Source organism: Festucalex cinctus, chromosome 2 (genome assembly GCF_051991245.1).
Source record: "Festucalex cinctus isolate MCC-2025b chromosome 2, RoL_Fcin_1.0, whole genome shotgun sequence".
NCBI classification, from domain to species: domain Eukaryota; kingdom Metazoa; phylum Chordata; class Actinopteri; order Syngnathiformes; family Syngnathidae; genus Festucalex; species Festucalex cinctus.
The window spans coordinates 23,896,742-23,913,546 of record NC_135412.1 but is presented as its reverse complement, the minus strand read 5'-3'; the positions used below and the strand labels follow the sequence as shown (position 1 = coordinate 23,913,546).

At 40.8% G+C, this 16,805-nt stretch overlaps 1 protein-coding gene across 5 annotated transcripts; it reads left to right on the top strand.

The window, feature by feature from the left end:
* Window positions 1-9,816: 9,816 nt before the first annotated feature.
* LOC144014218 (receptor-type tyrosine-protein phosphatase V-like) lies at window positions 9,817-16,159 on the top strand. 5 transcript variants are annotated; one of them, XM_077513854.1, is made up of 13 exons: window positions 9,817-10,035; window positions 10,110-10,639; window positions 10,847-10,924; window positions 11,004-11,081; window positions 13,042-13,141; window positions 13,377-13,467; window positions 13,557-13,630; window positions 13,713-13,847; window positions 15,079-15,201; window positions 15,278-15,438; window positions 15,563-15,698; window positions 15,812-15,867; window positions 15,936-16,159. In XM_077513854.1, exons 4-13 carry the CDS (start codon window positions 11,077-11,079, stop codon window positions 16,111-16,113), a joined length of 1,059 nt encoding a protein of 352 aa, XP_077369980.1. In that variant the 5' UTR covers window positions 9,817-10,035; window positions 10,110-10,639; window positions 10,847-10,924; window positions 11,004-11,076; the 3' UTR covers window positions 16,114-16,159. The 5 variants fall into 5 exon arrangements, with proteins under 5 accessions (XP_077369980.1, XP_077369982.1, XP_077369984.1 ...); XM_077513856.1 differs by having other exon boundaries at window positions 10,847-10,929; XM_077513858.1 differs by lacking the exon at window positions 10,847-10,924.
* Window positions 16,160-16,805: the final 646 nt, after the last annotated feature.

Genomic DNA, 16,805 nt, shown 5'->3' with positions numbered 1-16,805 from the left:
CTTTAACATGATATGGTTAATCTCTGCGAAAGCAATTATTATCTCCTTATTTGAAAACCCGAACGAAAAGTTTTGGCACAAACATCCGTTGTACGCTACGTGTATTTCGCGTATGTTTCTGAGTTCCATCCATCCATTTTCTTGACTGCTTATTCCTTACAAGGGTCGCGGGGGGTGCTGGAGCCTATCTCAGCTGGCCTTGGGCAGTAGGCGGGGTACACCCTGAACTGGTTGCCAGCCAATCGCAGGGCATATGTTTCTGAGTTTTTTCTCACAAATCTGCCACTTTATATTCGCAAAGTTGCCACTTTATAAAGTGGCAAATTTGATTTTTTTTCTTAAAAAACTGCCCCCACCCTCTAAATAAATATATATTTGTACGTGGCCCTACTAGACAAAGCATGGTAAACAAACAAGCGAAAGATGTAACATGTCCAAATGAAAGGGAACTGCCTCAGGATAAGAAGAGGATCCACATCAATATGAAGGCTACAGAAAACAAACGTTTCACGTCTCCGAGTGAGTTCCAAACTCTTCCCTGTCAATCTTCCTGTTTGCGTCTGTCTGTTCATAACTATAACTTCTCCCCAAACGGGTCTGGAAATGACACGCTACCTCATCCATCTCTCTCCGTCTTTTCAAGCTCTCATTTGAAGGGTTTTCTTCCCCCTGCTGTATTTGCTGCCTTTGTGATGCCGCCCGCTCTCAACTGTGATTTCTCCTTTCCCGGCTTTGGTTTGCGGCCGCTTTGAGGAACCTGCAAAAGAAAATGGTACCAAACAGTTGGACTCTTTCAATGAGACAGTTGGCTGGAGAGGGATAATGATGAGCTGGTAATGACTCAAAGATGATGAAAGTGAGGCACCACATGTCGACTTTGCAACAAGGCTCCAGTGAATTCGGAGCTTGTTGGATGGCATGTTTTATCAAAAACATGTCACAGGGAAAAAAAATAAAAAAAATGATTCACTGGAGCTTACAGTATATCAAAGTGCATCAGGACAGGCTTTACTTGGAGCAAACGTTGGACACGGCAGACATTTGGACTCTGACATCTTTTTAAATTGACGGCTTGTTTTGTTTTGTTTTCTTTTCTTTTCTTTTCTTTTGGTGGCAAGGTTTCACATTTTGGGGTGGTACCACTGATGTTACCTGGTACATTGGTCCCTCCCAAGAAACGTTTCTCAGCATACGATCCTATACATTTACAGTTTGGAAATTGGAGAATATTTGAGACAGTACTTAGTAGAAAGAGCATGATTTATGGTGTTTTAAATTTGTTAAACATAAAGGACTTCAGACATTTGACAACTTGTCTTATACATGTATAAATTATATGCTGATGGTGTTTACGGGAAGAAACCTTTTTTTTTATTCAAGAATTATAACTAATCAACAAAAGATGCCTCTGATAAATCTAATATTGGAACTAACCGATAAAAGAAAAAGGTGGACTTCAAAGCAGCACATGTCCACTTGCTATTTTTTATTTTTTTTTAACTTGTTAAAATATAACGACCACCCCCGCCACAAACCCTCCACCCTGCCTCCGGGACTTTTACTAACTGCCTACGATCTGTATATGTCTCATCTGTAAAAAAAAAAAAAACAACAACGTGTATAAACGTATGTATAACCTGTATTTTATACAGTAATTGCAAGGTGGGAGGAGCAAGATGGCCGCCCTGTGACTTCAATGGCTTGCACGGGGCGTGTATGGGCTATCGGTTATCCAGTCATATATACAGGTTAGTGGGTAGTATGGTGGACAAGCGGTTAGCACATCCCCCCAGGAAAAATGCGAGGGTCGTCCCTCGCTATATCACTTAGTTTTTAACGATACGACTCGATAGTCCAAGCACGCATTCAGCACACTAATACTACAGTGTAGAATGTGAAGATGGCGACCCCAACGTGGACATTGTATATGTTGATAATGTCCATGAAGCTTTCAAAAACAAAATGGATTTATTTTGATCACAAGCTTACAGACTCCAACTACAACGGGTGTGGAATGTAATCGTGGGGGATTACTGTACGTGAAATGGTTATCGATTGCTTTCGGCTCAAAGGATCTCACATCAGACAGACATTCGAAGTAAGAGCATGATCAAGTTCCTGAATGTTAGTGATAGGAGGCCGTTAGCAATGGGTGATAACCACTCACTTGTTTATTAGTCTCTTGCTAGGTTCAAGGTTGAGCATTTGAAGCAATCACCTTTGTGAAATCGGTTTCAATTTTGTACCTTTGTGCGTCGACTTTCTACATTCTATTTGTCTGCGCATGAGTTTTTCGACTGCTATTTGTAAATGGGCACAAATCCACTACTTCCTGAACTCAACACCACTCCTTCGTTTCCTGTCTTTCATGAGTGGACAATCTGATTAATCCAGGTGTGCCTGACCTCAGTAACTACAACGACGTTGGCCAGACACACCTGGATTAATCAGTTTGTCCACTCATGAAAGAAACAAAGGCATGGTATTCAATCCAGGAAGTAGTTGAGCTGTGCAAAGAGCCCATTCCAAACACATTGCATTGAATATTCTCAAGCAGTGGTTCCTTAAAGTGTGGTATGAGCACCATTAGTGGTACGTGAGCACCCTCTAGTGGTACACGCAAGAATCACAGAATCAAATGTTCAAACTGCGCAGACTGCATTTGCTTTTTTTTTTTTTTTTTTTTTTTTTTTAATTCAGTACAATAGATTTGTTATGTCAGGTGTATATAACTTCCATCCATCCATCCATTTTCTTGACCGCTTATTCCTCACAAGGGTAGTGGGGGGTGCTGGCGCCTATCTCAGCTGGCTCTGGGCAGTAGGCGGGGGACCCCCTGGACTGGTTGCCAGCCAATCGCAGGGCACACAGAGACGAACAACCATCCACACTCACAAGCACACCTAGGGACAATTCGGAGCGCCCAATTAACCTGCCATGCATGTCTTTGGAATGTGGGAGGAGACCGGAGTACCCGGAGAAGACCCACGCGGGCACGGGGAGAACATGCAAGCTCCACCCAGGAAGGCTGGAGCCTGGACTCGAACCCGAGTCCTCAGAACTGGAGGCGGACGTGCTAACCACTCGTTTCACCGTGCCGCCCCATATATATATATATATATATAGTCTATATATATATATATAATATATATCTATATATATATATATATATATATACTATATATATATATATATATATTATATATATATTAGGGTTGTAACGATAAGGGCAATATCGTGATATTAAAACTGCCACAGTATTGTTGTCATGTTCACGATATTAAAAGGAAAACATCTGTTTAAAAAAAAGTCAGGTTGATTTCCATTTGTGCAGTTTTAGCACCCTCTGGTGGCTAGTTTTGTAGTGGAATTTTCATTAGGAATATTTTGGCCCTTCTATGTTTAAATCTAAGCTAATTGTCAGATGAAGGGGAACGTAATATGCCTGTGAAGCGAGTCAATATGTGGCGGAGCTTATTGTTTGCGTGCATTAACATGTAAGCAATATTGTTATTGGAGATTGTAGATGGTTTATATGCATTCTGTTATGTACAAAAGCACAATATTGTACTTTTATGTAGTGTATAGTGTATTTTTTATTTATTTTTTTATTTTTTAACAATATCGTGACCTTTGTGAAATATCGCCAACCTACACACAATATCGTGATAATTATTGTACCGTGCGCTTCATATTGTGGTATCGTATCGTGATGTTTGGATATCGTTACATCCCTAATATATATATTAGTTCATTTTTCTCTGATGAACAGTAATGAAAATGCTGAACTAGTAATGCATTTTAATGTTGTTCATTATGGTGGTCGGTGGAGACCTACAGTATGTATTTTTTTCAAGTGGGCTAGTATAAAACGTTTGAGAAGCACTGCTCTAAATTGTCCATAGATCTAAATCTGAGAGTTAATGTTAGTTTGACTTAAATGTGCCCTGTGCCAGACTGGCCTGATGGCGACCAATCCAGGGTATACCTATATGTATTCATTGTTTGACTTTAGCGTACACAACAACATACACAGTTAAATGGAGTATACAGTAAATGCGAACATATTTTCTCATTTGAGAAGAGAACTCTTCCCGAATGAGGCCCATGGCAGGTGCGTTTGTCGTCGTCTGAACACAATCGAAGAAATGTGAGCGTTTCTCCTTCGTCGCTTCAGTTTTGACTCCAGTGCTGCAGTGATCCATCATGTGCTCATGCTTTGCTCTCTCGCAGTGTTTGGGTCAGCCAAGAAATGTGTGCAAAGCTTTAATTTTAGATCTCGGTGCCGCACTGAAGCAAAGTGGGTCTCGGCGCTCATACTTCCTGTGTGATGAACTAAATTAGATCCAACTGGCTGGGACGTAAATTTTGGCGGCAAGGTATCATCCCGTCATGCAGGTAACGATAATCGTTATCAATTAATTGAGCTAAGCACTCATGTTAGTTTTTTTTTTCTTTTTTGTAAGCAGGGACTCTGTCTTTACATTCACTATGTGCCACAAAGAAGAAATAAATCGCAATCCAAAGTGAGAGTAGGCCCTTGTTTTGGGCAATGAAGCAGATGGTGACGCGTATGAACTTGCACTGAACCAATTGTCCTTGTCTCTGCTTGAGGTGCACTCAGAAAAGAAAAAAAAAAAAAATCTGAGCTGGAAAGAAAACAAAACTCAAGGTTGAGACATCGAAGGCGGTTTACGCTATTGTTTTTATTATGACATGGCTTTTTTTCTCCATCACACCTGTCTGCCTGTGTTTGACTTGTTCCCATGGTATCCACCTAATTAGAAAACTAAGAACGGTTTTGTGAGGAAAAGCCAAGATGCTATACGAGACTGCAGTATTCCTGTGCAAAGCATCATATACAGCCTCTCACTTATATACAGCACGCACAAATCAGCGATGAGTCACCATCATCGCACCATCACTAGGGCACACACACAAAACCTGTTCCACACTCACACATACACAACACACCTCCACAGTTCTGCAGCGTGTGGAAGAAGAAGAAAACAACATGCTGCTTCAACGTAACATATTAAAGCCACACGTGTGCTCCATGGAGATGTTTAAAAAAAAAAAAAAAAAAGCCTCTTCTGACATTGAAATCAGAATGAATCTACCTTTTAGTCACACGGGCTTAGATTGTTACCAGGAGCTTGACTACGGTAAGAATGTTGACATGTGGGGAAAAAAAAGCATTATTTGCTCTGATTTTTTTTGTTTGTTTGTTTGTTTTGCTGGTATGTGGCTGCCTGCCAACCACTCGAACCTGCCTGCTCCCCGCCCGCCAAATACTTCTAATACGTCAGGGAAAGCCACACTGCCCCCAAATGGCCATGCAAAAAAATTGCATACAGACGTCTGGTTGTGATGTATTGTTAAAAATAAATAAATAAATAAACGTCTCTTGACCACGTGGGTGGAGACATAACGATATAAATACATCAGTCCATTCAAACGTCTTGCTTGTTTAAGACTCTACTTGTCAATAACAGCATGTGGGTCAAGAAGCAGCTATTTTGCTGCTACATAAGGATTACGTCACAAGTTCCAAAAATATAAAGCAATAACACTCTGGGCTAAATGTACTTTTCATCTATTCCAAGTAGCATTCTCAAATCTTCCTCTTGTCCTCACTCGAACAACACCATTAGTCTTCAAATAAACGAGCGTACAGTCTCATCTGTGAAGACACTCATGATGTTACCATGATGTGAATGGCTTTCCATTTCAATCATACTTACCGGTGAAATGTTTGTCCGCAGCCTTGGTACTGGCAATTTCCACAGTGTACCGCTACGCACGTCGGCGTTTCCGTACACAACGCGTACTTCCGGGAAAGGTTTCCAAGATGGCGGCCAAAGCGACCTCAAGATTGTTGGCCTATCAGTCAGTGTGCTCAACTCAACTCAGCTTTACTTATAAAGCACTTTCAAATGTGAGGAAAGAATTTTACATCCTATATTTACACATTTTAACTGCAAAAAATACAAAACTATTGCCTTATATTATTCACTATGCACATGAACTATAAACATTTCAAATTATAAATAATGTAAATAATGTCCTTTTATCAGAATGAACTTAAATCACCTTTATACTAGGGATGTAACGATATCCAAACATACGATATTATCATGATATGAAGGTCACAATACGATAATGATCACAATATTGTGGGGGGTTGGCGATATTTAAAAGGGATCACAATATTGTAAAAAAAAAAAGAAAAAAAAAAGAGCTCAAACTAAAAAAGCACAATAACAGCAATGCATATAAACCACCTACAATCTCTAATAACAATATTGAGGCGCTTACTTGCGAATGCAAGCACACATTGATCGCTTCACAAGCAAATTAGATTCCCCTTCATCTGACAATTAGCATAGATTATAAAAATAGAAGGCCAAAACATCCCTCATGAAAATTAAATTGCACCAATAAACTAGCCACTAGAGGGTGCTCGGACTGCACAAATGGAAATCAACCTGACTTTTTGAACAGATGTGTTTCCTTTAAATATTGTGAACATGAGGACGATATCGCAATATTGCCCTTGTCGTGACATCCCTACTTTATACAAATATTACTGAACTTAAAATTAGAATGTAGGCTCCTCCACTTCTGCTGGGCAGAGTTTTTTTTTTTTTTTTTGCGGCAGGTGGTGCATTTGTTACCTGGGCCTTCTGGGGACTTAATCCACCTCTTAATAGGGATGTAACGATATCCAAACATCACGTTACGATATTATCACGAGACAATATCACAATAATTATCACGATATTGTTTGGGGATTGACGATACAAAAAACAAAAGGTCACAATATTGTAAAAAAAAAACACAAACAAAAAAAAAGCTCATAGCTCATACTAAAATAAATAAATAAATAAATATAAATCATACAATATTTTGCTTTTGTACATGACTATTAACGTGGATTTTATACATCAAAGGACCAAAACAAGCCTTGTGAAAGTTAAACTGCATGAAAGAAAAAGTAATCACCAGAGGGTGCAAGAACTGCACAAATGGAAATCAACCTGAATTTTTGAACAGATGTGATGCTTTTAATACTGCGACATGACGGCAACAACATATTGTGGCAGTTTTAATATCACGATATTGCCACTATCATTACATCCCTGCCTCTTAATGCCACAATTATCATGTTTCAAATATAGAAACAATCAAAACCGCATGCAACTGTGCCACACAGATCATCTGAAGTAGTACGCAATTATTTCATACCTTCGCAAAAATGGAAAGTTCAGTTTAGTTGCATTTACATGGGCCTGCACTTGTGATTTGGAAGGGGAGATATGATTTATATGGCAAAAACAGTACAAACACATGTAGTGGAAGCAGCGTGGCCAAGAGAAACGCCACAAAATGAAGAGATGTTGGGATTACATGATAAGAATACACAATTTCTTTGAACAAATATTATAATTTAGGTTATGCATGTTGGTCAGAGCTTCTGAAATGAAGAGGCCAGCAGGGAAGGAATCCCCACTGGCGCTGACCATCCGCTTCAAAGTATGTCAAATAAATGATTTCTTTGATGACATACTCAAGTGATTCTGAAGAAAGCACTGAAAAAGATCATGAATGCCAGAAACGTTCCATTTTATTGGCTTTTAAAAAATGCATGTGGACGTTAGAGTGGCAAAAGAAGGAAATTAAGCTCTCGTCTTCTTTTTTCCTTATTTTATTATTTTTTACTTTTAATGTGGTGTTCTGTTTGTTTATATAGTTAATGCCACTGGCTGATTTTAATATTGATGCTCGTTGAATTGTACTCAGAGGTGAAATAAGGACCACCAACTTTAGTGGTAACTTTTGAGAATTCTGGACACCTCTCATGGGTTCTCTCAGAAATCACACATCTTTAGGGGAAACCGGGGCTACTTGTATCACGGGTAAGTTGTCACATTGCAATTTTCTTCTCCACCAGAGGGTGCAATGAAAAAGTGGAATACTAGTTTTCTGCGTATAAATACGAATACGTATAAATACGTCAGGGGTTGTGTACTGTCTGAGAAGAGAATAGGACATTGTGAGCTGAGATGAATGCCACTTATCTGTTTTGCACAACCCAAAGTAAAAATTTTCACCGGCATATATTTTGAAACAGACGTCCTACATAGACAAATTCCAGCAGCAAAACATGTGGAATGGTTAGAGGAGAGATTCAGCATCATGTAATGCCAAATATATCAAAGTATAAAAAGTGATACAACTTGCCCCGATCTCCCTACTATGAAGACGCAAGAGGACAACTGAATTCAAAACAACATTCATTTAATAAAAGATGAAACATAGTCAAACATATTGCTATTGTTGGAGCCAGTATTTTGGAAAGGAAATTAAGGCTACAACAGGTACAAAGCTTCTAGCTAGGGTGATGCAAGCCTGCTAAAAAAAAATAATATTAAAAATATTAATAATTCAAATCGTGCATTTTATACTTTTCGTGTACGGTCGTAATTTTTTAACTTTTCACGTTCTGTGCATGTTCTATGTACCATTCAGTTGTATTTAATTTTCACATATATTTGTGTTTAACGTTAAAAAACGAAGTACAGTTTTTGCTTGTCCTATACTTAAAAACAATGTTAAAGTTCAAACTGTGCATAATGTTGCCATTCAATATACTTTTTTTTTCTTTAAGACCTGGTGTGTAGTCCTTAGTGCCCTCTAGTGGTCAAAGAATAGCATTTAGAAGCATGCAGGTGCACGGTGGCTCAGAGAGACCACATTTTGTAAGTGTATCATCAATTCTTATTTTACGTGAACAAACGAGCATCTGGGAGAGCGACGGCGACGTGGCAGCCGTTGGGAAACCCGGCGAGTGACATTGAAAGACCGAGTGAGCCGGAATTAGCCGGACCAGCTAGTGAGGGGCTAGCAGGAGTTAGTTGGAGCCTATAAACTGGAGTGGTGAACAGGAGTCCTTTGTGGCTCAGTGGGTACTGCAGCGGAGCTTTGACCAGTAAAAAGGATTTGAGAGTTCAAATCCCACCTTGGACTGGTTGGTTGCAATCCCACTAGCGGAAGGAGGCGGAAACATGGCACCTCTGGTAAAAGGTGAGTCTGCTGCCATGTAATATAATTAGTGATTGTTAGACCTATGATTATATGAAAAAAAAATATGTTTCTGCCATACAACATATATTTTTGCATACTACAGACATAAACAGTTGTCGTTTTTTTTTTTTTTTTAAATGAATGAATTATTAGTTCACCACTAGATGGCACTAGGGATCATTGAATGTCCCTTTAAATGGAAACTTCTGAATTAAAATCTCTGATCTAAAGCCCTGGAGTGAAGCAGCAATAAGGTACCAAAAAACCTGTGACTTTTCTTTTCTTTGTTGTTGTTTTTTTTTTTTTTTTTAAGAGCTCAGAATTGTTCATTCGGCAGTCTTACCAATTCAACATCTTATCATCATTGCTCTCTCGCTTTTTTTTTTTTTTTTGGTGGTACGTGTGCGTTTGTGTGCGTGCGTGTGTGCGTGCGTGCGTGTGAATACGTGCAAATTTGTACTCGTTAATTCACCTAAAACCTAATAAAAATCCCATTACCCTTCCCCCTAAACGGATACTTCAGAGTCTTGCCAGCGTCGTGAAGTTCAGATGGTCAGGAGACCAGAGGAAAGGTCAAAGAAAAGAAAGATAAATCAAAGTGAAATCCAGCACCAAATAAACACCTCCTTCCATCCACATGGTTACAAAACCAGATTCTTACGCCAACCCCAGAATCCTCTAAATTCCAACAAATTAAGATCTCAAGAGACCAGAGGAAAAACTAAAGAGAGGAAGGAGGGAAGGATAGATAAAGCAGAGTGAGGTCCACAGACATGAGCACCCACTGATTCAACGAGCAGTTGGAGGGAGAAGCAGATTCTGTTTGAATTTCAGTAGATGCTGGTGTGATGGATCTGGCATGCATAATGACCGCCACCAAAGAGGGGAGCCGTCGACCGCGGCCCAGCAAAGTGAGCACGGACTTGTGACTTGTCTTGACGTGACTTGGTAAATGAGTTTGACACTGGACAAACGGGGCCATTCAAAAGTGGACTAACTTGTTTTACGTGTTTGTTTTACAGATTTGCTGGATTATCAGGGAGCGATTGAGGCTTCAGCAGCACCTTTTTTTTTCCCCTCCAATAATGTTTTCCCTTCTGTTGACAGAAAAAAATGTATCATGAAGATTTGCATTCGACTAGATTGAAACAAATGCCACCAAAAGCGTGAATTCCTCTGTGCTACTATCAATATTCTTCATGAGATGATAATTATGTTTGGTGTGATTATCCAGTTGCAATAAACATCTGTTTCTGGAACAAAATGTGCATAATTGCCAAAACCACAGGGAAATAAAAGCCTAAGATCATCAATAAAGACATTTCCCAGAAGAGATGGCATTTTTTTTAAAAACAAAAGTAAGAATAGCTCCGGGCCAGCTGATCTGTTCATTTCCTCAGTCTCCTCCACCCTGTAGCTCCGCCCTTCTCACCACTTCTCCCGCCTTGGACTCCGGTGAGAACATTTATGAAAAACAGACTTGAAGCACAGTATGGTGGTGTGTTTGTCTTCTATCTGTGGCACACTAGAAAGCGTCGGGAAGTTCACAAAGGTAATTCTATATATTCGATAGATAACACTTGAACACCTGTTGACCATGAAACCACCACTGTTTGGTGTTGTAAACTTGTTGGGGCAGGTTTTTCTTCTTGTTGGATTTGTCACACTTCCGCTGTACGAATGTAGTTGGGCTCGACACTCGACAAAGCTAAGCTAGACATGACGAGAGAGACTTGACATTTTCTCTCTTTGAAATCAGCATAACTGACTGTATGGAGGTTCACTGAGGAGGATCAAATAGAGAAGAAAGACTGGAAAACTGAGACTAGACACCCACGTACAGTAACTGCTTCCATGTCTTACTTCAACACGCGGAAGTTTAGTGTACTTTCTGACATGTGCTTTCTTTTTTGCAGCATCAAGACTGAACTTGGCAATAATCCCCCTTCAAAAACCCGCTCAAGTTAGTGTTCCGCGTCAAGAAGAGACATGAGGTCAGGCCCGTAAAAATCACACTTCAATATTTTCAGAATATCCTCGAAGGATCCATATTCGCTAACATGGCAATAGCGTACCGCTCAACAGTAATTTTGTCAGGAAAAGGCGGGACATTCTGTACAATAATTCGAGCTGATGGGGCGATGCAACATTCGACACGTTTGTTTTAACCAATCACGGCCACGGGTGAAAAAAAGTCATCTCCGTTCATGTCGAAGGGGGGAAAAGCACGAACATCTTACTAGCTAGAAATGCACGAAGCGCCTCTCGCTGTTCAACATTCAACAAGGAAATGGTGAGTCATTCTGCGAGAACAGAATTAATTGCAGCGTCCATTCGTCCATGTTAGGTTTGTTTGTTAGCTCCGGCGTTGGCGCTAGCTTCCTGGTTTCGGCACAGCTGCATATAACCCGCCCCCAAACACAATGTCGCTCTGTGATTGGTCTGAACCACCAGTGGTTCGGGAACTGCGGTTATCTGCGGGAGTGGTACAAGATGTCTTCTCCGGAGTTTGTGAACTCACAAATTGCAAGTGTTGGAACGCGGCATACACGTCACAACCCTGAACCGGAATCAAAGCTGATTTGTAAAAACACGGAAGTCAGAAGTCCCGCCTCTTCCGTGGCATATACAGCTCGTAGGCTCTGAGTATAAGGCCGTGGGCGGGGGTGTTTGGCGGGGTGATCACTATTTTTTAACAAGTGGATGGTATGTGCTGCTTTGAAGACCCCCTTTTTCTATTCGCTCAGTTCCTTACACCCCAATATTAGTTTTGTAGAATTAGTTATAATTATTTCAGAAAAAATATACAAATTTCCTCCTGTAAACATTAGAAATAAGCATATAATTTATACATATATTTAAGGCAAGTTGTAAAATGTCTGAAGTCCTCTTGTTTATGTTTAATACATTTAAAACACCATAAATCGTGCTGTTTCTACTAAGTACTAGGGATGTAACAATATCCAAACATCACGATACGATATTATCAGGATATGAAGGCCGTGATATGATAATTATCACGATATTGTGGGGAGGTTGGCGATGCAAAAGAAGGTACAATATACTAAAAAAAAACACACACAAAACAAAAACACAATATTATGCTTTTGTACAATACAGCAATGAAAAATATTATAAAAATATAGTATATATATAAATAGAATATATATATAATGCGGCACTTGCTTGCTAATTCAAGTGCACATTCAGTTCCTCCCCATATTGACTCGCTCCACAAAAATATTATGTTCACCTTCAGCTGACTGTTAGCGTGGATTTTAAACATAGAAGGGCCAAAAGATGCCTTGTGAAAATGTATCTGCACTAAAAAAAGTAGCCACCAGCGGGTGCCAGAACTGCACAAATGGAAATCAATCTGACTTTTTTTTTTTTTTTTAACAGATGTGCTGCTTTTAATATCGTGACATGACGAAGACGACAATATATTGTGGCAATTTTAATATCGCAATATCACAATATTGCCGGTATTGTTACATCCCTACTAAGTACTGTCTCAAATGTTCTCCAATTTCGATACTGTAAATATATAGGATCGTATGCCTGCAAGCATTTCTTGGGAGGAGCAATATGGCAGCCTCGTGACTTCAAATGTCTTGGCCTATCAGCTATCCAGTCATACATACAGATCAGCATTAGCATGGAAGCTCCAAGGTTCTGCTCGAGAGCAAAATAATGTCAGGAAAAGACCACTAGAACATCTGAAACCCATTTGAGTTTGATGAGAGGGAATTTAAATGGGTGTGTGATGACTGCTGACTCCCATTTAGCAATTAGTGTGGATGGGATTGGTTAATTAATTCTTAAATATTAATATTCTTAAAAAACAAAACAAAAAAACCCGCATCGATTTCAAGATGATTGATCTTAGTCTGCAAATGGCATTTGAGCAGGGGTGTGTAGACTTTTAATACCCACCGTGGGTTTGTTTTGCAGAGTGCAGACGGCCTCAAGGGCACAAATCCTGCGCGAGTTTGAGTCGACGTGTCAGGCCCTCTCTGCTTCTGACAACAGAGGCTTTAAGCAGGAATTTGAGGTAACTCGTCGTCGTCTTCTGCTGCGGGGAAGCTCAAACTTGCAAAACATGTTTTCATGTCCAAACAAGAGCGTTTTTGGTTTGCCAAATGTCAAATCATATTTCCTCTTCTCAGTCGCAGTCAATCCATCTGTTTCCGAGTGCTTTATATTTCAATTGTCATCATTTGATGAATGAAGTTTGAAAACGAGGAATATTGAAAACAAACAAACATCTGATCAATGTCTTTGTGAAGGAGCTGAAGGATGTCGGTAAAGATCTTCCAACCAAGACGGCGGACTTGGAGGCAAACAGAGAAAAGAACCGATACCCATACATCTTGCCATGTAAGTACTTAAGGAAACTTTTTTTTTAAATTTTTTATTTTAAGTTCAGCTATGTTTGACTTTTTCCTCTCAACCACATGTGCCTCCAGATGACCACTGCCGCGTGAGGCTGTCCATTCAAAACTTTCCTAACACTGACTACATCAACGCCAATTTTGTACCTGTAAGAGTTTTGTTGGCTCACTCATCTTGATGAATATTGACGGATTGGTTTTAATTTTGGACGCACATGTGTCTCCGTGCAGGGTGGAGGATCTGAGAGAGACTTCATCTGCACCCAAGCCCCCATGCGCCACACCACCGAAGATTTCTGGAGGATGGTGTGGGAGCAGAATGTCCAGATAATTGTCATGGTGACGGCGCTCAGAGACCGAGACATGGTGAGACACATTCCCTCACTGTTGGTGTGTGATAACACCGACATGTCTGAATTATAACGTACAAAACACGATATAATTACGAGGGATTGTGGACAATTCCAAATTTACGCCCCAAGTCAAAATGGTGGCCTTACTCAGGGAAAACAAGTCCTCCACTCATTGGAAATCATTGGACTTTTGATCGTTGTAATTTGATTTGTGAGGATTATTTTGGGGCGGCACGGTGTCTGACTGGTGAGTACGTCCGTCTCCCTGTACTGACGGTGCAAGTTCGAGTCCAGGCTCCGGCCTTCCTGGGTGGAGTTTGCATGTTCTCCCCGTGCCTGCGTGGGTCTTCTCCGGGTACTCCGGTCTCCTCCCACATTCCAAAGACATGCATGGCAGGTTAATTGGGCGCTCCGAATTGTACCTCGGTGTGCTTGTGCGTTTGAGTATGAGTGGTTGTTCGTCTCTGTGTGCCCTGCGATTGGCTGGCAACCAGTCCAGGGTGTAGCACACCTACTGCCCATAGCCAGCTGGGATAGGCTCCAGCACCCCTGCGACCCTTGTGAGGGGCAAGCGGTTAAGAAAATGGATGGATGGGTTGTGAATCTCCGGATGTTAAGCCACCAAATATGGCTCCTTGGCCTTTACTGTTAAGCTTGCTCTTGCAAGATGAATTCTCGCGATACATCTTGTACCGCTCCCGTTGATTTCCACCGACCAATCACAGACGGCCATTGTGTTTGGGGCGGGATATGCAACTGTGACGAAACCCGGAAGCCAACAAAGGGGCTAACAAACAAATCTAACATGGACGAATGGAGGCTGCAATTATTTCTGTTCTTGCGCTTTGTGCATTACTAGCTGGTAAGATGTTCGTGCTTTTCCCCCCTTCGACAAGAACGAAGACAAAATTTTCAGCCGTTGCCATGATTGGTTAAAACAAACGTGTAGAATGCCGCATCGTCCAATCAGCTCGAATTATTGTACAGAATGTCCTACCTTTCCCGAGCAAATTAATGTGGAGAGGTACCAGATGGATATTGGGGAGAACTCACTTGAGTGAAGCGCAATATCTATCTGGCTATTGCGCGGTTACTTTACAGTACCTTTTCCAAAATGATGAAATAATGTGTTCTGCCATGGTCGTTATTGAACCAGTGATAAACTACTGACCGCTTGTGAGCTGAAAGTTCCTCGACATGTACAACAATTTGTGTAATCAAGTGAAATGTTTCTATGGGTGCAGGTTCTATGTGACGAGTATTGGTCTCTGGAGCCAGGAAGTGTTTATCACGGACCTTTCCAAGTGACAACCATGACTCGGAAACAAGGCCCGGACTATTTTACGTCCGCCATTAACCTCAGACAGGTTCGAAGCAATTAGTTTTCCATTTGCTCCTTTGAAATCAGCGCTGTCGACTGAAAGGAGTCCGCTATGTTTTCAGAGAGACTGTCCGACAGATCGCATCATCACGCACTACCACTATCCGTCCTGGCCGGACCGCGGCGTCCCCAGGGAGCCGTCGTCCCTCTGCGCCTTTACAGATCACGTGCGGCAGCATTTGCAATTCATCCCGCGTTTGGGGCCCACCGTTGTGCACTGCAGGTATGACCTCCGGCAAAAAATACGCTCACAATGAGCTGCCGGGCCATCCGGAGGCTTGCGTTCATTCTCCGTTGTATGTTATATATATATTTTTTTTTTACAATACCGTCTGTGCCATCATCAGTGCAGGTGTAGGCCGATCGGGGACCTTTGTGGCCCTGCTGTGGCTGATGCAGCTGTGCGCGAGGGGCATGCGGCCCAGTATACGAGCTGCTGTGGCTGACTTGAGGCTGCATCGAATGGGGATGGTTCAGATACTGGTAAAATAAAATAAAAAAAAAAAGATCTTAACCCATATTTACATTTTTTTTTTACCAATTCATAAATGGCTTATTTGATTAAATGTAAATGGTCTCTTCTCGTGACATATTAGGAGCAGTACATATTTGTTCACCGGTGTCTGCTACACTGGCTGAGTGGTGGCAAGTGGTGAGTGAGCAAATGGAAGCAATACGTTCCCCCTTGAATTGTCATCCGACGACCTGATTTTTGAACAGCTTAACCCACTTGGAGAACACGAGCCGAGAACTGAGGAGGCGAAATCGACATCACAGACGGAAACATTCGTCGGGCCAAGCGGAGAGCACGTGGCAGCAGATCTTACAACCCGGGAAGCTGCTGCGGAGGATGCTACCCTCGTCATGGCCACTCAATCCGGGGCCACATGCCTTTTGACGTCACGGGGTCGACGGGGGGGCATGACTAACCAGGCACCCCCCCCCCCCCCCCAAAAAAAACCAATTATATTCATCAACTACAGAAGTTTATTGCATTCAATTCAAGACAAAAAAATAAAAAATCAGGGAGCTTTGTTTTATTTATTTATTTTATTTATTTAAGTTTTTCTGAATATTTTTTTTCTGTCATAATAGGATATTTAAAAAAAAAAAAAAAAAACAGGAGGAAAAATTACTCTGGAAAAAAAAAACAGAGAAAATGTATTCAGAAAAACAGAAAGTGGTGCTCTGTATTTGGGAGTATTTTTTATTTATTTATTTTTTTGCGAGTCTGCAACAAGTCACTTGGAGTTCGGAGGTATTAAAAAAAACAAAACAAAAAAAAAACAGAATTTTTTCTTTTTTTCGTTTTTTTTTTGGTAATATATAACATATTCCTGCGATTGACTAGCAACCAGTTCAGGGTGTACCCCGCCTACTGCCTGATGCCAGCTGGGATAGGCTCCAGCACCCCCCACAACCCTTGTGAGGAGCAAGCGGTTCAGAAAATGGATGGATGTAACATATTCTCCTGTTGTTGTTTTTTTCAGATTTTTTTTCCCCTATTTTTCTAAATATTTTTTTGAAGTAATTTTTCCTCCCATTTTTCTAAATATTTTTTTTGTTTGTCTAAGTAATTTTCCTCATTTT

Excerpts from the sequence above, each read along its gene's own strand:
- LOC144014218 (XM_077513858.1), top strand. Across the intron at positions 15,699-15,811 it reads TGGGGATGGTTCAGATACTG|GAGCAGTACATATTTGTTCA; the intron begins GTAAAATAAAAT and ends GTGACATATTAG. Across the intron at positions 15,868-15,935 it reads TGGCTGAGTGGTGGCAAGTG|CTTAACCCACTTGGAGAACA; the intron begins GTGAGTGAGCAA and ends ATTTTTGAACAG.